We start from the raw sequence: 27,795 nt of genomic DNA, 5'->3' as shown, positions 1-27,795 counted from the left end.
TTACCTCTTGCGTAGTGGGTAAACGGTGCGGGGAGGAGACGGATATCTCGCTGCTCTCACACATAGGCTACACGCCATCAAAGAGGCTGAATTAAGATAGCCTGAATCTTAAGTAAAATATTTAAGTAAAAAAAAAAAGCTTGAGTAGGATTTTATAAAACAATGTTTTTGTGAAGAGCGTTCATCAGACCATATGGTAGTGCCTTTGGTGGCACAACTTCTCCTTTGCTTCTGAACAGCCAGAGTCGATGAACAATTTGAGAACTGTCAGCAAAATGTTCAAGCCAAACAGAGGACATCAAAAGCGGTGAATTTGGATATCGTTGGATTTAAAAGACGGATCCCTATAAGACCAGTGACTCAATCAAACTTATGGCGTGAAGGTAAGAGCATATCTTGCTCTGACACCTAAACACAGGTATAATTCTCATTAAATTGACACGGTGTCCACATTGAAGAGTAGACATAGGCTACCCGATGCCTGCACTATGAAGGAAAGTGTAGACTAGATCCAGTTGCTTAAAGTGATATTTCAAGATCATAATATAGTTATTAGTTTTTTATTGCATTTAGTGAATGATTCTCCCACTTAAGTTTTCAATTAGTAACAATGTGCGCAAGCCTGAATTGTATAAATTGATGAGGTATTGAGTCATTTATTATGTTAGACCATATGCTGTATGGCAGTGATCGTTTCATGATCAACTAAATTATGTGCTCCAGGCTATAACATTTCACGCGTGAGTTTGCGTGCGTGCGCATTTATGTGTGTGTTTTTGCGAGCGTGCCTGCATGCATAAATATGTATGAGTCTGCTTGCTTAAGTTTGTGGTGTGTGTGTGCATACGTGCGTGCGTGCCTGCGCGCGCGCGCGCGCGCGTGTGTGTGTGTGTTTGTTTGAATGCTCTCTGCATCCATTTTTTTGATTTAGGGATCATTTCTGTGTAATATGTCACAGGTATAATACAGCATGCAAAGGTTGCCTGTTGGTCTTCTTCAAAGGCCTCGATGAAAGGACAAAGCAAACGGATGATTGTACACGCACTCACCACTAGTAAGCCATTTAAAGACTTATTGAATGTTTATGGTCTGCTCTGCTCCATAGATGGTGTGTGTGTCTGTGATCCTATGAAGGAACTGCCAGTTCTTCTCGTGCAGCTTCTTGTTCCTATCAACAGCCTCTGAGAATAGCAGCACCATCTTCAGTATTTCTTAAATGTGTTGCCTTAGCATATTAACTATAAGTACATACATTATACAGTAGGATATATCTAAATCAATGAGGGTTATACATGTAAGGGGTTGTGTTTTGACTATACTCTATACTATACCATTTTTGCATTTGTATTTATTATCTACTAGCCAAGGCAGCAGCTACTCTTTCTGGGGTCAAGCAAAATTAAGGCAGTTATATAATTTACAATACATTTCACAACAGATTTCACTACAAGGTAAGTGTGTGCCCTCAGGCCGCTACTCCACTACCACATATCTACAACACAAAATCCATGTGTACATGTGTGTATAGTGCGTAAGTTATCGTGTGTGTATGCATGTGGCTGTGCCTGTGTGTATGTCTCTTCACAGTCCCCACTGTCCCATAAGGTGTATTTTTATCTGTTTAAAAAAAAATCTGATTTAGCTAAAACAGTGTTTTGTCCCTCACAAGTAAATGATTGGATGAGCAATGATGAAAATAAGGTGTGATCCACAGCCGGCAGTCCTACCCATGACCAAAGATGACAATAATGATAATAATTGTTATTTTCATTCTTGCTCATTTAACAATTCACTTTTTTTAGTACAAAATGCCGACAGGCTTTTGGTACATATTTAAAACAATTACACAATTACTGAGAAATACCAATTAGCCTGAATGGTGCCAAAAATTAAAATGACTCAATACTCTCCAACTGCAGAGGAACATCCTTAAATGCAAACTGTGGAGAGACGGGAAGAAATGTACACACTGTGTGCTATAATTATTTAAGCCACAGAAAATAACAACCATTATCGCAACTGAATTGCAGTGATTTTTGGTCTGATCAAGCTATGTTATGGTTCTTTTATGATTATTTCCGTTTGTGCTGTCCATTGCCTTGCTTACTGGCAGGTCGGAAGCTTATAGCTCCATACCATCTCAATACGATCCTCTCAGCTCTCTGGTTACTCTGTACTGTATCTCACTCTTGTGCTGCTGATGGCAATCGAAGCTGCTGAAATTACCCTATAGACCCCAAACTCGGTCCTTGCCTCTGGGTGCACATTTTGTTTTTTTGCCCTAGCACTACACAGCTGATTCAAATAATCAAAGCTTGACGAGTTGGTTATTTGAATCAGCTGTGTAGTGCTGGGGAAAATACCAGGGGGGGGGGGGGCAGGACTGAGTTTGGGAGACCCTGCGTATAGATGGCCTACCCTAGCTGTTTCTGAACGAGAATGATTCTACTTCTTAGAATCAATCTGGCTTTGTTTCCATGCTTGAGTCATGGTTGGTTTGTTTGGAGGTAGACTGTAGGCTTCAGCAGATGTCCCCCTGACAGATAGCTAGCTGTCTCCCATTATTTATGAAGACCTCCATTGAATAGTTGAGACATCAACACACTTGTACTGTAGTCTGCCAATACACCATGGATTATGTTTGCATACCTTCAGTTTCGATAACAACAACCTTCAAATAATAACACATTAAAGGCATAGTTTTCTGGTGTGGTAGTCATTATGTGACATTGAAAGCTCGTTACATTGGGGTTTTCACATATATGTCATTGAATTGTTTTGGAATTGGAATTTGTAACCAACAACTAGAATGATATTCCCACTTTGAGTCCCTTTTTCCGAGTGTGTCAACTGCCGGACATTTCTTGTGAGCAATAATCACTGAAAGGAAAGGAGATGGAGGAGGCAATTAAGTCCAAAAACCTATAAAAGATATGGTCCACTTATGATGGTGTAGATTACAGTCTTCTTGTATATCTGGTCATTAAGGGGCTGTTGATGTCAACATAATGGAGGGGTGTAAAGTGTCTGACCAGGAATGAGCATGTTATGTATTTTATAGCATGTGTGATGTGTTCAGGCAAACCTGGGTTCAAATAGCATTTGTCTTCTTCCAAATTCAAAGTGTTTGATTGTCTGGAGTGCCAGTTGGGCAGGATTTGCACTTTTAGGCAAGCTTAATCAAGCACAGCTCAATTATTTTATAGAAAATGAATGTTATTTGAACCCAGGTCTGATGTACAGTATCCCTAGTATTTGTTGCTTCCAAAATACCATTTACTATATACTGTTTGGATAACACCCCTTCTTATTGAAACTTTTTGCATACTCCTCACATCCTCTCTCCTCGTATCCTTCTCTAAACCCATTGGAGGAGAAGGTCAGAGGGGAGGGACCTCTGTCTTTCACGTCGAATGGGTTTTGAGAAGGAGACAAGGAGAGAAGAGAGAGGATGCGAGGAGTATGCAATTGAGATCTTCCCATGATAACCTTCCCTATTGTGCAAATGCCTGTATAAACCTTCAGATGGCCCTTGGTCCCTTTGAACTCTTATCCTAAGCTGATCAAAACGTCATACATCTGGCGTCACACTTGATTGAAATGTTTCCTGACAAACCTTATTTAAACAAATGGTCCATGGTGAAATCCTCGCCTTATCGTAAGCAAGCACTCTTGGTTATTTTGGGTGCTTAGAAGTGGAGATCCTTTCTCCCCCTCTATCTCTCTCTCATCCACTGCAGGATTATAAAGCGACAATGCTCCCCTGGGAGACGTTTAACTCCTTTAGTCACAGTCAGGCTAAATTGTCAAAGCTCTCTCCACACACATATGCACACACGCACACGCGTGCGCACAACCGTGCACACACATTAATGTGGATGTCCTCTATGGTTACTTCTGCATGGCAAGATGAAGTATCACAGGTACAGTAGTGGTGCGTGGGTCAAATCACCAGGGAAGCCAAGCCAGGAAAAAAATCCATATTGAAACCTACAGTATGTGTTGTGATAATTGTTGTTTGCTCTATAACCTGTTAGTTCATATGCCGTGACACCATTATATATACAATTGAAGTCGGAAGTTTACATACACTTAGGTTGGAGTCATTAAAACTCGTTTATCAACCACTCCACAGATTTCTTGTTAACAAACTATAGTTTTGGCAAGTCAGTTAGGACATCTTTGTGCATGACACAAGTAATTTTTCCAGGAATTGTTTACAGACAGATTATTTCACTTATATTTCACTGTATCACAATTCCAGTGGGTCAAACATTTACATACACTAAGTTGACTGTGCCTTTAAAAAGCTTGGAAAATTCCAGAAAATAATGTCATGGTTTCTGATTTTTTATATATTTTTTTAATTTCACCTTTAATTAACCAGGTAGGCTAGTTGAGAACAAGTTCTCATTTGCAACTGCGACCTGGCCTAGATAAAGCAAAGCAGTTCGACACATACAACAGCACAGAGTTACACATGGAATAAACAAACATACAATTAATAATACAGTAGAAAAATCTATATACAGCATGTGCAAATGAGGTAGGATAAGAGAGGTAAGGCAATAAATAGGCCATGGTGGCAAAGTAATTACAATATAGCAATTAAACACTGGAATGGTAGGATGTGCAGAAGATGAATGTGATAGGCTAATTGACATAATTTGAGTCAATTGGCGGTGTACCTGTGGATGTATTTCAAGGCCTACCTTCAAACTCAGTGCCTCTTTGCTTGATATCATGGGAAAATAAAAATAAATTAGCAAGACCTCAGAAAAAAATTGTAGACCTCCGCAAATCTGGTTCATCCTTGGGAGCAATTTCCAAATGCCTGAAGGTACCACGTTCATCTGTACAAACAATAGTACACGAGTATGAACACCATGGTCCACGCAGCCGTCATACCGCTTAGGAAGGAGACGCGTTCTGTCTCCTAGAGATGAACGTGGTTTGGTGCGAAAAAAGTGCAAATCAATCCCAGAACAACAGCAAAGGACCTTGTGAAGATGCTGGAGGAAACAGGTACAAAAGTATCTATATCCACAGTCAAACGAGTCCTATATCGACATAACCTGAAAGGCCGCTCAGCAAGGAAGAAGCCACTGCTCCAAAACCAAAATAAAAAAGCCAGACTACAGTTTGCAACTGCACATGGGGACAAAGATTGTACTTTTCGGAGAAATGTCCTCTGGTCTGATGAAACAAAAAAGAGCTGTTTGGCCATAATGACCATTGTTATGTTTGGAGGAAAAAGGGGGATGATTGCTAGCCAAAGAACACTATCCCAACCGTGAAGCACGGGGTGGCAGCATCATGTTGTGTGGGTGCTTTGCTGCAGGTCGGACTGGTGGACTTCACAAAATAGATGGCATCATGAGGAGGAAAATTATGTGGATATATTGAAGCAACATCTCAAGACATTGATCAGGAAGTTAAAGCTTGGTTGCAAATGGGTCTTCCAAATGGACAATGACCCCAAGCATACTCCCAAAGTTGTGGCAAAATGGCTTAAGGACAACAAAGTCAAGGTATTAGAGTGGCCATCACAAAGCCCTGACCTCAATCCTATAGAAAATGTGTGGGCAGAACTGAAAAGCGTGTGCGAGCAAGGAGGCCTACAAACCTGACTCAGTTACAGCAGTTCTGTCAGGAGGAATGGGCCAAAATTCACCCAACTTATTGTGGGAAGCTTGTGGAAGGCTACCTGAAACGTTTGACCCAAGTTAAGCAATTTAAAGGCAATCCTACCAAAAACGAATTGAGTGTATGTAAACTTCTGACCCACTGGGAATGTGATGAAAGAAATAAAAGCTGAGATAAATCATTCTCTCTACTATTGTTCTGAGATTTCACATTCTTAAAATAAAGTGGTGATCCTAACTGACCTGAGACAGGGAATTTTTACTAGGATTAAATGTCAGGAATTGTGAAAAACTGAGTTTAAATGTATTTGGTTAAGGTGTATGTAAACTTCCGACTTCAACTGTATATGCCAGTGCACAGGTAAAAGATGAACAAAAAGATACGTTAGGCTCCACAAGGAACTACCTACAGGTTCGAGACGATTGTCCAAATGACTGACTATTGTGCACAGATTGACAACGAGAGGGGGAAGAAAGGAAGAGCGAAAGAAAGAAAAGTGCTTGAGAGACATGAAATCGCTCAACAATTATCTCAGTGTGCGACATGTTCAGTCAAAGGACCATTAACTGTGAATGTGGTACTAGATCTGGGCGGGTCCCCTTAGACATTTAGTCAGAAATACTAGCTTTAGATTAAGCCTTGGCGCAAACAGATGTTTGGGGACATTGACAGACCTGAGGTGTGTAGGGAACAACATTTACCCAGCGTTGAAGTGCAGAACCTCTCTTTTTGTGATTGTAGTCGAGAAACGTTTCAAGAAGGTCTAAATGTTAGACTACACAGTGTGAGTGTGTATAGTTGAAATAGCTTTTGAATTGCAGTTTGGAATTTTTCCCCAAACTGGTACAAAACCTTGCTGTATATATAACCTTCACTGTGGGCTTCGATATAGTAATGGTCCAATCAAATATGCTCTTACTAAAGGTTTACATCTGAAAATAGCATGTACCCATTTTTAACATAACGGGCATTCATTCATTAAAAGGTTTAGTGTTGTTAAATCAATAATATCTCTGTAATTACTTCTATGTGATTCATAGTCTCTATAGGCTCTCCTTTCATCATTTTGTCCTTGTTCTCTCTCAGATTGAACCTTCCTACACACAGCTGGAGTTTCAAGTTTCAAGTTTTAATGTCACACAGTGAAATGCCTTTCTTGCAAACTCAAAACCCAACAATGCAATAATCAATAACAATGTAATACTAGAAAAAAAGCACACAAGAAATAAGAAGAAATATAAAGAACACAATAAGTAAGTAAGTAAGCATACTTTATACAGGGTAGGGCTGACCCCGTTTAGTCGACTGGTCGACACATGATTTGCGCCTGTCTCAGTGGTCTAATCCATTACGGAGGCCATTGGGATGGCACAGTCCATCACTCTAAGACGTGATACTGAAATTGTATATGGTTATATTATGTAAAAATAATGGTGCAACACAAATAAATCGAATGTTATTTTAGAACAAATGCGCTTTCTCCCACGTTGGAGACGGTCGCTGTCCGCGCTTCTGAAACATAGCCTTCAGTGCGCCGTAGAATTGGCACCTTTCCCTATGTGGCAACGTGCATAATATCAAAGTTAACCAGCATATTGGAATTGAGAACAATGCGGCGGAGGCAGCAGCAGCAGAGATGAGGAAACAGCCCTTGCCTTAGCCTAATTGTCTAAGAAAATTGAGTAGAGTGGAAACCCCTACTTAATTAGATCTATAATCAATAGCCTAACTGTTAAATGTGCCTGGCTTTATAAATCATCCATATATATCTACAGAAATAAGACAGATCCTGCTTCTGTTGCCTGTTTGAGTGATTGTTTAATAGCCTACTGATTCCATCAGCACCAAGCCTCGTGCAACGGAAGAATGTAGAATAAAGCAGTTTCAGAGATTCGGTTGTTTTTAATCTTTGCTACGCTGTAATAAAGGCTTTACAATTTTTTTAGCTTTAGAACAGACTGGTATTACTTATAATTGATTTAGTGTTGTTTACACTGTTCCAAACCATATATATGTTTTTGTAATCTCACAGCACCTGTTTGTCACACATAATATCCACGCAGCTCTCGCTCCTATACCCTCCTTTTTCTTGATCTCCTCCTTATTGTTATTATTACAATTATTATTATGATCATCATTGTAATAATAAGTAATGTCGTTATCATTATTCGTTTTTTTATAGTAGCCTTGTATAACCACCATTGAGCTATAGGCCTCTATATGTATTAAGACTATAGGTAGTCTTAATACCATAACATCCTTAGGCCTATATTTCATTAAATAGCCTACTGTATCCATCAATCAACCAGTCATTAATTAGTTCATGCCATCACACAGCATATGAGACATTCATGTTTTGAAATGCAAGGAAGCATTTTAGTTTTAAAATTAAATAACAAAGGGAGCTGTGAATATTTCGCCTAAAACAAGAAATAAACTGCAATTCGCGAATGCATGCAACTGTTTTTAGTCTGCTGTAATAAAGGCTTTATATATTTAGATATTTTTTCGTTAAAACAGACTCTCTGGTACACTTATTTATTTAGTGTTTACACTGTTCCAAATGGTCAGAAAAAGTATAATATTGTAATATAACAGTAACTGTTTGGCACACATAATGCTCACGCAATGCTTGATCCTATACCCTCCTTTATCTGGATCTCCAGTAGTTTCCACAACTAAGACAAATGTCTTCCACAGATCTGACTTCCCCTTTCCCTCCTGAGCAACCAGTAAACATTCACCCGTTTCGAGTTTCTTTGTCACGTCGTCCGCATCCATTTTGCTGTCACGTGTTACTGTGTTCGGAGTTTGTTATAACCAATTTATTGATGTGATTGTGATAGGCTGTAGGTCCGACCCTATTGGTCACATGCATGTGGTGCTTACATGTTTCACGTACAGAGAGCAAGGGTTGGGGGAATAGGGATTTATTTTCCTAAACAAATTAGGGATTTGTAGGCATACTGTGTAAGAAACTAAATGGCTGAATGTACGTTGCAGCTTCAGCACAGACAGCGCAATAAACACTAGCTGTGCCGTGGTGCCTTTTCGCCACAGTAGGGAAGAGAGCAAGACAACGTGCACCAGTCACACTCGATGTCATTTTTTTTAACACTGTGTTACCATCGGGCTCTTTTTGAGTTATTTGTGTTTCTTAATTATTTAATCAAACAGTGTGCTTAAAGCATCAGACAAGATCAGTGCATATGTAGTTGATTTTAGCCAAACACATAGGGTGTCTGTATATATACATGTGAAAAAATAAGTTTAAACATTTCAACCAATCGATTGGTTGAAAGAACAGGATGACTCTTGGTCAACCCAGATTTTTTGGTCGGGGACATCCCTAATACAGGGCCAGTTCCAATACCATATTTGCTATGTGCAGGGATACTGGAGTGATGTACTGTAAGTAAATATGTATAGGGGTAAGATGACTAGGCGACAGGATATAAGATAAAGAGAGTAGCAACAGCTTGTATGTGAGTTGGTGTGTGTGTGGAGTTAGTATAAATGTACATGTAAGTGCATATTATGTGTGAGTGAGAACATGGGGTGCGCGTGTGTGTAGGGCCCTGTGAGTGTGCATAGAGACAGTGCAAAATACTGAAATAAAAAGGTTAACTCAGATAGTCAGTGTAGCTATTTTGTTTAGATCTGAAAGACTACTAATGACCTTTTAGATATGAGGGACTACGCTGTTCAGTTTTCTTTTGTCTTTGGTGCGACTTGTGGAGAGCACCGTGGCATCAAGCACAATTGCAAATCGGATTTTCTTCCAACATTGCAAGACAATTGAGTGAGTTTTGATGTACAAGTTGCAAGATGCAATGAATTTACCATAGCATGCTGGGTATTTATTGAATTTGCATTGGGGAAAGTAGAAAAAACATGGCAAAGGGAAACTTTAAAAGTTAACAAAGGGAAAACCGTCTTAGAAAAGCTAAACTTGTAAAGGGAGATGTATTGTGGCAGCATGACTACGTACACGAATTAAACTCTTTAGTAAAATAAAAAATAAAAAAATACATTATTCACAAACCCATGGCAAACATATCAAACAGGTTGAATGCAACATTTTAAATAAATGCATGTCATTCTCTGTTGCTAGGGCTTTACCTACAAGCATGAGCTTCACCTGGGTCTCCTATGCAGACAGCTGAGTAGGAAAGTAGGCAAAGAACCTCACCAGAGACATGGCTTGTTGTTAGGAAAGAGCATCCCCACTACCTAATGAGGCAGTTGGAGGCTTGTTAACGTCCCCCTTCTCTGCTTCCTCCAACAGGCAGATGCTCCACAGCTTCCCACATTACTTTATTTGAGTAGCTAGTTGCTAACATCAGTAGAACAACTACCTGGTTTCTATTATATTCTGATAGCATGTCTGGGCATGCCTAAAGTTAGGATTGTTTTTAGAAGGTTATTGGTTCCCAATGCTTACGTTGCAGTTTATGGATGAACATATAATCTATGAGTCAGTTCAACTGGTGTGAACTTTGCTGTCTTCTTGAACCCATCTGGAGGTTGGTAAATATTTCATTAGTAGGATTCTATCAAAAGTGCAGGCCTTTTATTCCTATATTGTCTTCTCACAAATATGGTCAACATACAATTTTAGCTGTCAGTGTATTGGAATGTTTACTGGCCTTTACTGGGCACACTTTGTATCAATCGTAAGTAATGTAAAGCATTTATATGAGCATTTTCCTTCCTCAGTGTTTGCAGCATTCACCAGTGTTAGCAACTCAAACAGGTAAACAAACAATTGCCCTAGCTCTAAAATATGTGACATGCAAATCTCTTCCATAAACATTTTATAGGGTGATGAAGTGCTACTTCATGTTCAAGATATCAAAGGGAGGTTTGTTGATGTTATGCAACTGTCATTCGAATCACCCCCTCAAACATCCCCTTAAACAGTTACTCACCCATATCTGACCACCTGTACACAGGAATGCCTCTTGGATCCGAATCAATTTGTGAGCCACACGCTTTTGGACCTTGGAAGAGCGTCATTGAAATTGCAGGTCGTACTTTAGTTGGAGCCTGAGAAATGCTGAATTATTATCCCTGTCCTTGTGGCTATCGGAGCCCCACTGTTTTAGAAAATGTTACGGTGAATTAATTTTGTAACTGGAACAGCTTTTATTATTTTATGAACTCAATCAATTCTCTATTGTTCAACATTTTTCCTTTAACATTTTTTTTATATCTGGGAAAAGTTCCAAACAGAAATAGATTCACATTTAGAGGGCAAGGATGGTAATTATTCTTAGGGATGTAACTATTGAAGGAAATAATTGCAGTAAGAAGATAAAGAAGAAGATAAAGGGAAGAGACACTAAGTGCTACTGTATGCAGGCCAGGAGGGCTTTCTCTTCTCTGCACGGTAGAGGTGCAATAACCCTGCTTAGAAAATGGCTAAATGATGACTACCTACCCAAAGCATGTCAGTAGGCAGTCAGACCGAGGCAAAATGGGTATATAATGACTATATAGGACAAGGACGGACTGGAACCAGAAATCAACCCGGGCATTTCTAACACACTGGACCATTTTATTACTTGAGGCCCCCACACCGTTATATTTTTTTCATTCTGCTGAGAAAAAAAAAAAAGATCAGCCCATATGGCATTTGCCCTAAATGCCCTGCAGCCAATCCGTTTCTGTGAAAAAAGACTGCGTTCTGTGTTTGTTTATGCTGTACTGTGAACTTCAAATGTGCATGGGTCAAAGTGTGCGGAGGCTTCCCTCTCCACATTACCTACAATACTTATGTGTCAGTAGGTACTTGGACCGTGACAACAGATGCCAATTGAGGATTCACAGCCTGTAATTGGCTAGTTGCCATCAATGATTTCAACCAAGCATCAAAGAGGCCTGCGGCAGATAGAAAACAAATTAAAATAGCTGCTATCTCCGAATAAGATCGAACACTTTTACTCCAGATTGACAGAGGTGGTATCTACTGGAGGTTTCTCCCAGTCTCAGACACTTGTATTCCATACACACACACACACACACACACACACACACACACACACACACACACACACACACACACACACACACACACACACACACACACACACACACACACACACACACACACACACACACACACACACACACATACACACACACACACACACACACACACACACACACACACACACACATTCCAATCATCGTCTTCCATCTAACCTTCAGTCAGCTGTGCTGCTATGGGAGTATGACGTAGGCTATGCAGGGAGTATTGACGCTTGTGGCTAGATGGGGGTTGTTGAGTGTTCATCCAGGTCTGCACTTCAGGGCAGGTCACCTACTCATGGATGATGGAAGTGAGGGTTATAAGGTCAGCTTATGATTGGATATGGAGTCATTTGATGTCATACAATGCCAGAGAGAAGACACTAATAACCTCTCAGTGAGCTGGCAGACAGGGAGATAATAGGCTATTGTGTAATGTGTGTTTCTTATAAAAGGGTTTCAGCAATACAGTTAAATCGAATGTATGATATTGTATCTCTGTGGTTTCCAGACTGTGTTTTTTAATAATTCTGTAAATCCATGGATTGTCAATAGTCATATCTGACTTGGCTTATTCATTTGAGCTCCTAGTGGAGCGTAAGGCCTCAATATCTGGTTATATCTTGACACAATACAAACTCCACTAGTTTCACCTGTATGACCTGCAGGAGTATCCCTCTGACTTCAACTTCTTAGCACACCCCGAGCTCGATGTGTATCTGAAACTGTGTATACGATTGGGAGATAGCTAGCCGTTGCTCCTATCTCGCAACTTGGGATAAAGCGTACGTGATGCACAGCAGGTATAAGGATAAGGCTGGTACAGCCCCAGTGAGCACTGCATGGACAACCACTTCCAACACAAGCTTTCAGTACTGCAGTGAGAACAATCTCACATAAATAAAGAATTGGAGCGGGCAATAAATGAGCTCAGACAGCACAGGGCATCTGCAGGGTAAAGGCACAGGCCTGTGTCCCCGGGGCAATGCTTTCAGATAGGCAGGAGGCAGGAGCACGTGACGAAGGGAGCGAGAGAGGGAGATAGAAAACCCCTAAAGAAAGTTCCTCACGTACAGTGCGCACCATCGTAGTCACAGACGGCATTCACACAGACACGAATGCACGCACACGCACACACATTCGCCCAAAAAAAACGCAGACACACGCATAGAGAAAGAGATAAAGACAATCATGTAAATGCACATTCATCAATAATGTATTTTAGCTGACACACACATACACACACGCCCACACACAAACACATAGCTCTTGTAATTAAAGCTGAATATGTAAATTCTCTCCCTTTTTTCTTTGTGTCCATTTCAGGGCCCGTTCTCGGCCTTCGTCACTCACAGCTAATGGATGTCCTCACACAGTATGCCTACAATGAGAGTTTCTGGGACAATGGGAATGGGAGCTTCAATGACACGGAGAGTGGGCAGAAGCACCCGTACAATTACTATGCCATGCTCCTGACGCTGCTCATCCTCGTCATTGTCTTTGGCAATGTGTTGGTGTGCATGGCCGTGTCCAGGGAGAAGGCCCTCCAGTCCACCACCAATTACCTGATCGTCAGCCTGGCTGTGGCTGACCTGCTGGTGGCCACCTTGGTTATGCCCTGGGTGGTCTATCTAGAGGTAGGTTACCTACACACCCACCCATGCTCTTTCATTGGCAGAAAGGCTTGAAGCTAAAGATACAGTGTCGTTTTTTTACCCTGTGGTTGCCGGAGGTAGGCTACCTGTACAGCCAGGCACATTTGTCATTTCCTAAAAGGCTTAAAGGTGAAGTGTAGTTTACTTTTCCATGAAGTTTTCACAGCAAATTGCGTACATAATCATAGCTGAAGCAAAACAAACACACACAACGGGTTGTTTGATTACACTTATGCCAATCAGGGTTTCTTTTACCCATCCTCTTTGATTTTGCCCTTGCATTGACCCTCCCACTCAGTCCTCCAAAATGAAAACAAATCATAACGGCCACATTGTTGATCTGAAAAAGAATATATTCAAAGTACTTCTTTATTAATGGTCTGGTTACGGAACGACTTTCCCAAGGTGTCTGTCATTGAAGAATTTAGCGTTATGCAAACATAGGCCTAATTGGTTTTGACAAGAAATTGTAAATGAAAGGATAAAGACAATAGCTATAATTGCTGGAACAATGTGAATGCAATGTGTGTCTGTTTTCAGTGTATCTTCTCCACATAACTGGTTAAAGATATTAATTTGAACAAAATTAATTCTAAATACGTTTAAAAAATATATTTAAAAAAAATGTACTACATGGCTTTAAAGTGCATGAGAAGAAAATACACGTCATCACGTTTTATGATGCCAATTTACCACGCGATAAAATATTCAAGTTTTAATCCATCAAACAGTTTTTCCCTGTCAACAAGAAATGATCTTGTAGGTAATTATGGTCCCATGCAATGTAACTGTGGAATTTAATAGATAAGACTTAAGATGGCATCAGCATTAAATTGTGGGAAATAGCGTTGCATATTAGAACTGACAGTTTAACGAGTCACTCAATAAAAAAGTAATCGCTCTAGCAAATAGGATGTAATGTTGATACTGTAGACAGGAGGTCAGATAATTAAGTTTGAGCAAAGTGAGGAAATTAATAAATTCACATCATGAAAATAAAGGGGCGCTTGTACCTACGAAGCTATCTAGCTTAGTATGTGGAGCAGCAGCACTGGCAATGTCAAAATGTAAAACGTGTGTACTCATTCCCCAGTTATACTGTAGCTAGGCTAGACAACATCGGTGAATTATTATGTATTATTTTGTGATGTGACTTTTAAAACTGTCTTGTGTGATCTAGGTGTGTGCTGTGAAGAACCGCATAAGGTTGAATCAATGCCCAGTGACATTTGCGATGTAAAGCAGCAGAACGGTAGCCTTGGGCAGCAACACAATCAACCTCATTCAACCAAATCAATTGAGAGCAGGACGTTGAACAGGTTTAAGATGTTATTTTTGACCATGGTCTTTGGCCAGTGAAATGAGAGGCCATCCAAGACTGCAGTGAAATAATCATCCTGTGTGTGTATCAATGAGCCTGCCTCCTGATTACCAGGGCTATCAAATTACACTACAATCTATAGTCTGTCATGGGCTTTGGAGAGAAACTGTGACTCGATCTCTTCGTCTAGCGTCGAAGAAAACCAGAATGATTCTCCTGTGTTTATATGGTGTACTTTCATTTTACATTAAAACATTTTGTTTTGTCATTTAGCAGATGCTCTTATCCAGAGCGACTTACAGGAGCAATTAGGATTACATGCCTTGCTCAAGGGCACATAGACAGATTTTTCACCTAGTCGGCTCAGGGATTCGAACCTTCGGGTACTGGCCCAAAGCTCTAAACCGCTAGGCTACTTCTGACAAAAGGTTGAGAAATGCCACATACAGTAGGCTAACTCATTACACAACCTTTCCACAGTGACCCTCAGCTCTTTTCAAACAGGCCTCTCAATTGTATTACAAAGGATACCATGTTTAAGGTCATGTGTCAATTAGTACACTCTTAACAAGAAGTTAAGGATATAACGAATGAGCTTTGAAGGTTTGTTGTGCACGAATCCCATTCATTTTGTCTTACAGACTAATAGTAGCATAACCAGCCTTTGGAAATGGCACAAATTAAAATATGTGCCTCTTACACAGTAGGCTGCAGCTTGGCAACATTATAAGGGCTTATTGTTAACATGAGAATAAGCACTGCCTTCAAGTGAAATGGGTGGATTTGCGTTTCTTTGGATGATTCACACTCTTCAAACATTCGATTTCTAGCGGAGAAAAGAGATGTTATGTAGGATTATGCTTTGACACAACAAAAATAAGCACATTGATCTTTTGCTATTACAATGTCATGTTCGGATTATCGTCCCTCTCCCAGGAAACCATTGCAATTTGCTGCGAGACCATTATTTTATTTTTTTCATTTTGCTGAGATCTTGTTCAGGTTCAGGTAGTCCAATAACAAGCCGTGGTAATGTGCTTGTCACAGTCTGCTGCAGGAGCACTGTTGCCCTTTCTTGCTAAATGCTAAATTTGCATTAATTATGAATACGTTTTGCCTTCATTCGACCATGCCAAATGTGCTATATTGAGAGCCTCTTCTTGGCATATGCTAGATGACCTTAGGTCTTGAGATGTTTATTGGCTTTGATGAGCAGCTGGGAAAGATGCTTAGCCTCTCTCCTCCCAGCCAGCCTCCCAGTATGTTAAACAAAGTGTCTGTGCAGATTGCAAATTAAATGTTGGCATTTCTGAGAAAGTGTGATATCTAATGTACAATCTCGACGCAAAATGAGAAAAACAAAACACCAGGACCAAATGAGAAAATATGTATCGGGCCGTAGTCGGCATTAACATAGCAATTGGGTTTCTTGCCGTGTTGCATTTACGATGTCACCAATGTCAGGGCAGCCCTCCGCTAACATCATGGTGGAGGTAGATGTATGTTTCCAATAAGCCCTTACCATGATCCATGATGTCTATGGGTGTTAGCCATGAGCTCCATTCCCACGAGTTAGGGAGGAGTGTTAATAGGCTGATGTGTGGAGCCTGGTATAGAGGAGCTTTCATTAGGCTTGTCAGATCATTCTTTAATCACTGGCAGGGCGGCAGACAGACAACCAGGAGCAAAGACATAACCCTCTTCAAGCCTGAGCTTGGCATAATTAATAATACACTGCCTCAGAACAGAGATTAATCAGACAGGTCTCTATGAGCCCAGCTTCGCAGCTCTTGCTGTTTTAAAAAAAAAAGAAAGAAAAAAGGTGAGATGCGGATAACTCTGGGCTTGACGACTCCAATAAAATTCAGTGAGAAACTGAGTGAGAAGCAAAGGACCACTCTCAGTAGTGGTGTAGGGGAAACGAGGATCTGCCACGATGGGCGGGCTTCGAAGCGCACTGTCAGTCATGCGGGGATGTTATCTAGTAGCTACACCACAGGAGCCCTGTTCTTGTGGAGAGTGGAGGTGGTTTGTTAATAAGAATGGGTTCTCTCTGTTGTGAGTGGAAGGGTGTGTGTGTTTGTAACCAGAGGATGAAGCGAAGCAAACCTCTCGCTAAAATATGTCCAAAATAAGGCCAATGCGTTTCTATGGGCTTATTTTGGACCTAAGCTTGTCGCCTCTCTTCCCTCCTTTGGGACAACAACTCCCATGGTTAGGGCAGAGACGTGCGTCTCGTCATTATATACAGCTCTCTGGTGTAAATGGGAAGGTGCACACAGCACAGAAGGCACGAAGGAGACGAGACTAAAAAGACAACATGAGAACAAGTGGACATAAACGCTCATGAAAAAATACAAAAACACGAGATTCGTGCGATACAGGTATTTGGAATATTGCGCAAAAACATAAATTAGAATTAATAATGGGTAACTGGGCATTTTTATACATGTCCCTAAGCATTATGGGATATTAATTGCTTAACTAACTCATTAACCACACCTGTGTGGAAGGACCTGCTTTCAATGTACTACATACATACATACATACATACATACATACATACATACATACATACATACATACATACATACATACATACATACATACATACATACAGTGCATTCGGACAGTATTCAGACCCCTTGACTTTTTCCACATTTTCTTACATTACAGCCTTATTCTAAAATTTATTAAATTGTTCGTTTTTTTCCTCATCAATCTACACACAATACTCCGTAATGACAAAGCAAAAACAGGTTTTTAGAAATTTTTGCAAATATATTACAAATAAAAAACAGAAATATCACATTTACCTAAGTATTCAGACCCTTTACTCAGTACTTTGTTGAAGCACCTTTGGCAGCGATTACATCCTCAAGTATTTTTGGGTATGACGCAGCAAGCTTGGCACACCTGTATTTGGGGAGTTTCTCCCATTCCTCTCTGCAGATTCTCTCAAGCTCTGTCAGGTTAGATGGGGTGCGTCGCTGCACAGCTATTTTCAGGTCTCTCCAGAGATGTTAGATTGGGTTCATGTCTGGGCTCTGGCTGGGCCACTCAAGGACATTCAGAGACTTGTCCCGAAGCCACTCCTGCGTTGTCTTGGCTGTGTGCTTAGGGTCATTGTCCTGTTGGAAGGTGAACCTTGGCTCCAGTCACACCTGTCCTTATACAGACAGGTGTGTGATTTTCCAAATCATGTCCAGTCAATGGGATTTACCACAGACTCCAATCAAGTTGTAGAAACACAGATGGTCAATTAAAACAGGATGCACCTGAGCTCAATTCTGAGTCTCATAGCAAAGAGTCTGAATACATTTCCCAACATTTCTATAAACCTGTTTTCAATTTGTAATTATGGGGTATTGTGTGTGAGGAAAAATGAGGCTGTAAAATGTTTTATTTAATACATTTTAGAATAAGACTGGAACGTAACAAAATGTGGAAAAAGGGAATTGGTCTCATTACAAAATCAAGGGCATTAATATGGAGTTTGCTGCTATAACAGCCTCCACTCTTCTTGGAAGGCTTTCCACTAGATGTTGGAACATTGCTGCAAGGACTTGCTTTCATTCAGCTACAAGACTATTAGTGAGGTTGTGCACTGATGTTGGGCGATTAGGCCTGGCTCACAGTCGGCGTTCCAATTCATCCCAAAGGTGTTCGACGGGGTTGAGGTCAGAGCTCTGTGCAGACCAGTCAAGTTCTTCCACACCGATCTCGACAAACCATTTCTGTATGGATCTCACTTTGTTCATAGGGACATTGTCATGCTGAAACAGGAAAGGGCCTTCCCCAAGTTATTGCCACACAGTTGGAAACAGAATCGTCTAGAATGTCATTGTATGCTGTAGCATTAAGATTTCCCTTCACTGCCGAGCCCGAACCATGAAAAACAGCCCCAGACCATTATTCCTCCTCCACCAAACTTTACAATTGGCACCAATGTTCCCTCTCGCGCAGTAGCCCAAGACTGTCGCGCAGCTCCCTCCGGGATTGCTGTGCAGAAATATCAGCCCACAGAGACAAGCACGAGATTGAACTTCACTCTACTTTCTAGAGCAGTGGTCACCAACCGGTTGATCTCCAAGGCATTCCTGGTCGATCGTCAAACATTTCTGTAAAAAACCCAATGATAAAGCCTTGTGTTCCTATTTTTTTTTTTGTCTCAGGCTGTTGGCGGTAGGTGCACCTGATTCAGCTGCCCTGCATCCCGGGTAGGCGAACTGTTGCCATTTCTAACCATTTCATGTGTCTGAAGGTACAAACTCTGCCTTCCCGGAGGGCCTAGAGAGCAAATCAAGCACACTATAGACCTATAGCTGGCCAATCGGATGGCTGAGATGACCGTGTCTGTAGTAACGTAGCAGGCATGACAGAAAGCTACAATGAAGTTGATACTGTGATATTTCTAAACTTTAAAACCATGACTGGAGAGAGACTGTCAATGAATACAACAAAGAGATGTAGTTTTTAAGAATGAGTTCATGTTTAACTTCTTACTCAGCATTGTCAACACTTTGTATTCATAAACCATAAAATGTGTGTTCTTCCTTTTTCCATGAGTAGGAAAGTAGGCTTGCGTTGTTATTATTATTAGCTCTTTTTTAATTAATATTGAGGAATATTTCACTTTCTCTGTTCATAGGAGTAACAAAATGAATTTGTGCATGAGGCAGAAATAATGAGGTGCGACTCGAGTTTCGCCATCAGCTGGAAGACGGTGTCCCTTTTTGGCCAGTGTCAGTGGAGGAAAGGGAGAGCGGAGGGATGTTGAGAGGCAAACCCTCAGTCTGCTGCTCTCTCCCTCTGCTGAGACTGACCATCAGATGCATGCACCATCAGCCCAATAAAAGAAAAATACACTGAACTGTTCCATACGCACAAAAAGCATAACCCAATGCCACAAATGTCTCAAGTTTTGAGGGAGCATGCTGACTGCAGGAATGTCCACCAGAGCTGTTTGTAAAGTGGTTTCTTGCATCAAACAACAACAACATTTTCAGTCACCTCCTTGTCAGAAGGACAAGTGGTTAAAGAGGTTAATGTCAAGCCCTGCATGTTTTTCAAAAGTCTCATGGAATGTAGGCCTACATTGAACACCACACATTGGCTGCCACTCTAGGCTGAATGATAGAACAGCTATTTCCATGTTAAAATGCTATGCAATGGATTTTCTCCATTGTATTTGACGGAAGGCCACTCGGGTAGGTCTACGTTATGATCGAATAGCCACATTAGCCTACATGGCCACTATTAAAACTGTAACTTAAAGCGGGTGCTTTCAAGTTCAAGTTTGCGCTCAGCGGACCTGAAATTTGCTCAGTGCCGAAAAAAATGAAAGGCAATATTGGTTGGTACTATGCATTGGGGCAGGTGGCATTATCCTGGCATCCACCAAACCCAGATTCGTCCATCGGACTGCCAGATGGTGAAGCGTGATTCATCACTCCAGAGAATGCGTTTCCACTGCTCCAGCCAACACTTGGCATTGCGCATGGTGATCTTAGGCTTGTGTGCGACTGCTCGGCCATGGAAACCCATTTCATGAAGCTCCCAACGAACAGTTCTTGTGCTGATGTTGCTTCCAGAGGCAGTTAGGGAGTGTTGTAGACAAGTTTTTCGCGCTACGCGCTTCAGGTCTCGGCGGTCCTGTTCTGTGAGCTTGTGTGGCCTTCCACTTCGCAGCTGAGCCACTGTAGCTCCTAGAAGTTTCCACTTAACAATAACAGCATTTACAGTTGACCGGGGCAGATCTAGTACAGCAGAAATTTGACAAACTGACTTGTTGGAAAGGTGGCATCCTATGACGGTGCCAAGTTGAAAGTTACTGAGCTCTTCATTAAGGCCATTGTACTACCAATGTTTGTATATGGAGATGTTATACACCTGTCAGCAACAGGTGTTGCTGAATTAGCCACATCCACTAATTTGAAGGGGTGTCCACATACTTTTGTAGTATATATACACTCAGTGGCCAGTTTATTAGGTATATCAGCCCGTTCACGAAAATGGTTTGCTCTTACAGACAGTGAGTCATGTGGCTTGCTATATAAAGCAGGCAGCCACACGTCAAGGCATTCAGTTACTGTTCGAATGAACGTTAGAATCAAGCGAACTAAGCGACTTTGAGCCTGTCATGATCGTCGGTGCCAGCTGCACCGGTTCCATTATTTCAGCCAGCATCCTCTGCTTTTCACAGTGTCAAGGGAGAGAATCATGCAAGAAACAAAAAACATCTAGTCAGCGGCAGTCCTGTGGGCCGAAAGTAGAATGACAAGAGTCATGCAAGCTAACAGGCGGGCCACAGACAGACAAAGATCGGCGCAGCACAACAGTAGTGTGCAGGATGGCATCTCGGGACGCCAACTCGTCGGTCCTTGTCATGGGTGGGCTAGACAACCACACCGGGTTTTACCCTTATCATCTAAAAACAAGAAGAAGCGGCTCCAGTGGGCATTGCGATCACCAACACTGGACAATTGAGGAGTGGAAAAACATTGCCTTGTCTGACAAATCCCGTTTTCTGTGCGTCATGTTGATTGCAGAGTCAGGATTTGGAGTCCATAACCTCATCCTGCCTGGGGGTAACAATAGAGGCTGGTGGCGGTGGTGTATTGGTGTGGGGAATGTTTTCCTGGCACACGTTAGGTCCCTTGATAGCAATTGAGCAACGTTTAAAATGTCACAGCATATCTGAAAATAGCATCCATTCCAGAAGGATTCAGGCTGTTCAAATCTAATTTTACTTGTCACATGCTTTGTTAACAACAGATGTAGACTAACTGTGAAATGCTTACTTGGGGGCCCTTCCCAACAATGCAGAAAAAAATTGTAAAGAAAATTATATTTTCAGATGGATACACTGCTGCCATAAAGGGATGCACGTGATTGGCAATGATGTTCAGATACCCTGTGGCATTCAAACGTTACTCCACTTTAATCAAGGGGTCCAATGTGTGTGCCCTGAAAACACACCTCACACCATCATACCACCACCACCAGCCTGCAATGTTGACTCACAGCATGATGGATGCATGTGCTCATGTGGTTTTCTCTATACCCTTGTCCTCCCATCAGCGTGAAACAGCAGGAACAAAGGATTCATCAGACCAGGCAATGTTTTTCCAATTCTCCAGTGTCCAGTGTTTTCGTTCCTGAGCCCACTGCAACCGCAGTTTCTTGTTTTCCGCTGAAAGAAGTGGAACTCTACGGTTATCGGCTGCCATTCATATCAAGGTACGACGAGTGGGCGTTCTTTTATGGGTCATTAGGCACCAATGTTGTACTGGACTGTCAGTTAACTAACTGTAGCCCGTCTGTTGCTCTGCACAATTCGTGTCAGCCTCCCGTTTTCAATCACTAGCCTGCCGCTGGCTGGATTACCTTTGGGTGGTGGACCATTCTTGATACAAACGGGAAACTGTTGAGCATGAAAAACCCAGCAGCGTTGCAGTTCTTGACACACTCAAACCGGTGCGCCTGGCACCTAATACCATACCTCGTTCAAAGGCACTTTAATATTTTGTGTTAACCATTCACCCTCAATGGCACACCTATACAATCCATGTCTCAGTTGTCTCAAAGCTTAAAAATCCTTCTTTAACCTGTCTCCTCCCCTTCAGCTACACTGATTTGAAGTGGATTTAACAGGTGACATCAATAAGGGATAATAGCTTTCACCTGGATTCACCTGGTTAGTCTATGCTGTGGAAAGAACAGTGTACACTCAGTGTATACATTATCTACTGTATACACCGTTTTTTGATTGATTCTGATATAAGTGACAGGGAAATTGTGGTTAATGGAGCAGGCATTGGAAGATTCATGAGAACAGATGAAAATATAAGACAATCTATTTAGGAACATGTAGGGTGGGATTTTTAGTGTCTGACTGAACTGCAACTGAAAAACAGTCAGTGTTTGAGTCAGTGCTTGAGGAAGATTAAACTGTTGTCTCTAAATGTTGGAACATCTTTCTTTCAGGTGGTGGGAGAGTGGAGGTTTAGTAAAATCCACTGTGACATCTTTGTCACCCTAGATGTCATGATGTGCACTGCAAGCATCCTCAATCTCTGTGCCATCAGCATTGATCGGTAAGTGCTCATGAAATTGTTGAATCTTGGCTGAAGGCAGGTGCCATTGTGGATTTGCAGTGAAAATCTTGAGATTGAAAATCTTTAAGAAAATTCAGTTGCGTCTGGGCCTAAAAGGCCTACTTGCAAACCCATCTGGTACTTTTAATTGAATACCAATTCCATTATTTATGGACTATGCAGTATGCCACTTTCATTTTGCATGATTTTCCACTTCACTGATTTTTGTGTCACTCAAATGCCTGTACAGAACAAATATTCACCTTGGTTATGTGAATACTTAGCTCAGAGGTAATTTAAATATTTATTGAAGTGATTTGTATTTAAATACAAAATGTCTGTACATTTAGTATGTATGGAGAATATCTTTGAGTTGTTTATACTGCAGATGCTTATTTTAGGTTGTTAAGATAAGACTCATGCATGTTTATAATTAAATCTGTACTACTGAATAAAGAGTACCCTTAAATCTAGAGTCCTTAATTGAAACAATAACAAAGTGGCCAACCGCCTCTGTTGTGGTAAACAGCTGATGGATGGGCCTGGAAAAATGTAACCACTGTCAAATTCATAGACAGAGCTATGGATGCAAGGACTGTCCATCCAAAATTATAGTTTTAACCATGTTTTGAGACTATATATAATGTTTGTTTACACTTACATTGTTTACAAACATTGGAGTAAAACAAGCCTATAGTTTGGGTTCTGTTTCCTGAATAGCCTTTATGCACCTGTTACGCTAAATTATCATTTTTATCATTATCGTTTACTGCGCGTTAGTCGTCTCCCGTCATCTCAGAGTTTACCCCCACATCCCTGATGTCCCTACTAAGAGAATATAGAGACAGGTGTTTGCTGTCACTCCACGTCTAGTCTGCACAGTTGAAAAGCCATATTCAAATGTGGCATAATGTGTGTGTGTACTTGTGCAATCGGATCATGTCTGGCAGTTTGTCTAACCCTACGGTGTTTGTCCCTTGTCTTTCCTCACCCTCTGCTTCCTTCCACGACAGATACACAGCAGTTGCCATGCCCATGCTGTACAACACGCGCTACAGCTCCAGAAGACGAGTCACTGTTATGATCTCGGTGGTGTGGGTTCTGTCCTTTGCGATATCATGCCCCCTGTTGTTCGGCCTAAATAACACAGGTAATAGCAGGAACTCTGGGCTACCTTGCTCTGTTGCACTGTGATCTTTGCCGTTGCTCTGTGCTTCCACAGTATTTAAGCTTTTATGGGACTAAGGAGTAGACTCCGTATGACAATGATAGGTGATACTAAATTGAATGACTGCTGTGAATGAGGCGAACAGTGTGGTGGTTAGTTTGAATGCTCCTTTTTCATACACATTGTGTATTCATCCAAAACGACCCTTTTAGGCGTTATGCACTGTACTGACCAACTCAGTGGCCTTGTGCTTAGTGTCCACATTGAGATCGAAAGGTTGAGTGATTTGATCCTCGGCCTTAGTCATACTAAAGCCTGTATAAATGGGACCCGATGCGTCTCAGCTTGGCACTCAGAATTAAGGAGGTACATTGGGGATAAGACTCTGCAATAGACTAGTGTCCTGTCCAGGGGTTGTACTTGTACATCAAGCTGCGTCATGCTACAGAGAATGGCTCCAGCTCCAATGAGCTGTTCCTGCTCGCTCGTGCAAGGCTACTGGTTTGATTGGTATTATTGTTGTCTGTATTGACCGGTGCATCATTTTGTTTTCCTCCCTAGCGACTCGCGACGAGTCCCTTTGCATCATTGCCAATCCGGCCTTTGTGGTGTACTCCTCCATTGTGTCCTTCTACATTCCCTTCATCATCACTCTGCTGGTCTACGTGCAGATTTATGTGGTGCTTCGCAAGCGGCGGAAACGGGTGAACACAAAGCGCTCGTGTCAAGGGACAGGCGACCACGACACAGGCACCACGTTAAAGGTGACTAGGCTGCATATCGTGTTTTTAAAAAATGGAAGTGCTTGACACACTTAGGAGAGACAATTCAATTAAATCCATTGTCAACAACGTGTCATGTGTTTTTGGAGAATTGAAGTCAAAAATGAGGAAGCTAAATATTGTCCATAAAGTGCTTGCTATTCCCAGAAATGAGAGGCCGAACACATAGATAATGATTTTGTGTGGGGGGGCAAGAAAAACACAGTAGATAGAATTCTAGCCAGGATTGAAAAGGGCACAAGCTAATTATCCTAAGGCGTTTTAAGAGGGTTCTCTTCGCGTATTGAGATTATTAGCAACATTTTCTGCTGTAATTGGTCATTTCACATGACAAATTCCACTTGGCCATTGTTCATTGGCCTACTAGATTGGCAGGAGAGCTGAAATGCAACAGTAATTATGATGTACCTTTTCGTGACCTTTTCCTTTTCTGGATATTGATTTTAGTGACATTAATGCGGATCAATACAGGAAAAGAAGCTGTGTTTCTCTACATTGCTCATGTACATGCATACCTTTTGTCTTGGTGTGGGGAAGGGAGAGGGCAAATAAAATACATTCAGAACGTACTAGGCAATTGCAAGGCAAATAGTCCTCATCACTTTTATACTGTGAGTCAATAAACTATTTCTGAAACAATATTGTCAGTTTAAGTCCGTGACTTTTTATTTCTGCTCTATTGAGTGTTATGGACGTAATGACTCGAATGGGAATCAAATAACGGCGTACGCTCAATAGAATTACAATTGGTTTTGTTTATTGTTAATTGTTCTTTAGAATTGTGCCCTCTCAAAGAGCGACTCGGAGACCATTTGGTGCCTGTGCAGTGACTGTGTGCTAGCTTCTCTCCCCTGTTGTTGTTTCAGGAGAAGTGCAGTCACCCAGGAGATGTGAGGCTGTGCACTGTGATTGTGAAACCTAATGGGAGCTTTCCTGTCAACAAGAAAAAAGTGGTGTGTCAAGTATTTGTTGTGCTATTTTTACAGAGTAACTCTCAGAAGGGAATGTCTTTACTTTCAAAGGCAGTTAACAAGGTGTCACCTCTATTGTTCCCATTTCTCCCTGTAAGCAAGCTATAGAAGTTACTGCTACATTACTACTACTACTGCTACTACTACTACTACTACTACTACTACTACTGCTACTACTACTACTACTACTACTACTACTGTTTAACATTGTTGTTGATCTCTGTCAGCAGATCTTCATCAAAGAGGTGGCCCACGAAGGGGACGACATAGAGTTGGACGAGATTACCAACTGCAACCCTCAGAAACAGAAGAATATGGACAATGCCACCGCCACGCCTGTCAGCCACCAGCTCCTCCCGTCAACCAAGTCCAACGCCAGCCCCACCTCTGTGCCCCCCTCCCCGCCTGAGAGCTCCATCAAAGTGGAGAAGAACGGCGACTCGAAGGACATACTGGCAGAAGTGCCCAAAGTGGCTAAAGCGTTTCAGACCGAGGCCTTGCCCAACGGCAAAACCCAGACATCTATCAAGCAGCAGCCCACTCTCATGAGTAAGAGGAAGATCTCCCAACAGAAGGAAAAGAAAGCCACTCAAATGTTAGCCATAGTCCTGGGTAAGTTGTTAACATGAATACCACTTTGAATGTTTGAATGTACTGTTGAACTTTTCAGGAGAGAGGAGGGATACAGAGACATTGGGGTAAAGTTAATTTTACTTTCACACATCATAAGCGATAAGACAACTCAATAAAATGTAGCTGATATCTTTATTTTACTAGCTGTAGTTTTCTGATGGCCTGTATAGATATATTGTATTCACTTAGTAATCCTTAACTTGAAAATAGCTTACAGGCAGAAAGTCAGACAAGGAAACATTTTTAATTTTCATTGATGAGAAATACATATTTATCAAGTTTATCTTCAGGACATGATTCAATGTTCACATCAATCCAGTAACATGGTACTAGCTGGTTTCTTTGATCTTTTCACATTTTGTCTTCTCTCTCTCTCTCTTTTCAGGTGTATTTATCATATGCTGGCTACCTTTTTTCATCACTCATATATTGAACACCCACTGCACCACATGCAAGGTTCCTGCGGAGATGTATAACGCTTTCACGTGGCTGGGGTATGTGAACAGCGCGGTGAACCCCATCATATACACCACTTTCAATATAGAGTTCAGAAAAGCTTTCATCAAGATCCTGCATTGCTAAGGTTGGCATTTGAGAAGGGAGCTGGAATGAAGAAAAGCGTCACTTATAGCCTACTAAAATATACCTCATCCACGTGAGGACAGCGCACATGACCATTCATCTCGGTGATGATCTTTGACAAATGGAGAGACTGAGTAAATGCCACACATGAAGTCTTGGGGACTTTTGTGGATTATTTGGTGGACTCATGTTCTCCCACATGAATGTATATCGAGGAGTAACATCTTTATCAATGAACTGTTTCTTGGAGATTTCATATTGGTCTTAACCATCATGCTTGTCACTTAAGAGCCATCCATGTAAAGAAATGTAAAGAAAACACAAGAAGATGTTTAAAAAAAATACTAAAGCAAGCCAGCTATTTAATCTGTGTATATGATGTCTTTTGATAATGGCTGAATCCCGCAAAGAACAACTAGATATCAACAAATCAGTGTTCATCTCAGTATTAAACCTGATAATATTAAACTGGTCATCCATGAGCTCTGCATCTTTAAACCACCCACAGAATGGAATGTGTGTTACATAGAGATTAAACATTTTGACTCATAGTTTTCTCACTGGTCCGCTTGGCAAGAGAGGCAGCCACACATTTGTGATAAATTGAAATATTATGAATAATAGTATGATTATTATTATTATTATTGTTATTATTATACAAAAACCCTCTACAGCCACCACTGGTGAATTGCTCCAATCTGGCTCGGAAGGACCATGAATAAGGTTTTTGTACAATTATTATTTACATTTCCTGTAGATGCTTTTTATAAACACATTCTATGTGATTATATGCCTGCAATGAAAATGTGATGCATGTTACATTGCTCCTTTACATGAATTCTCATGAAATGTAAGTTAAAAAAAAAGTGAATATGTCCAATAAATTGAGTTATGAGACATGTAAA

General features: G+C 41.2%; 1 protein-coding gene across 2 annotated transcripts; it reads left to right on the top strand.

Moving 5' to 3' along the window:
* Window positions 1-27,795, top strand: drd2a (dopamine receptor D2a). 2 transcript variants are annotated; one of them, XM_045703447.1, is made up of 8 exons: window positions 1-383; window positions 13,006-13,316; window positions 22,645-22,754; window positions 23,768-23,904; window positions 24,484-24,686; window positions 25,571-25,657; window positions 25,906-26,287; window positions 26,694-27,795. In XM_045703447.1, the coding sequence occupies exons 2-8, from the start codon at window positions 13,038-13,040 to the stop codon at window positions 26,888-26,890; spliced, it is 1,395 nt and encodes a 464-aa protein (XP_045559403.1). In that variant the 5' UTR covers window positions 1-383; window positions 13,006-13,037; the 3' UTR covers window positions 26,891-27,795. The 2 variants fall into 2 exon arrangements, with proteins under 2 accessions (XP_045559403.1, XP_045559402.1); XM_045703446.1 differs by having other exon boundaries at window positions 25,903-26,287.

This window comes from Salmo salar, chromosome ssa20 (assembly GCF_905237065.1).
Source record: "Salmo salar chromosome ssa20, Ssal_v3.1, whole genome shotgun sequence".
Classification (NCBI taxonomy): Eukaryota; Metazoa; Chordata; class Actinopteri; order Salmoniformes; family Salmonidae; genus Salmo; species Salmo salar.
The sequence above is the reverse complement of the archived record's forward strand: the minus strand, read 5'-3'. Positions and strand labels throughout refer to the sequence as shown.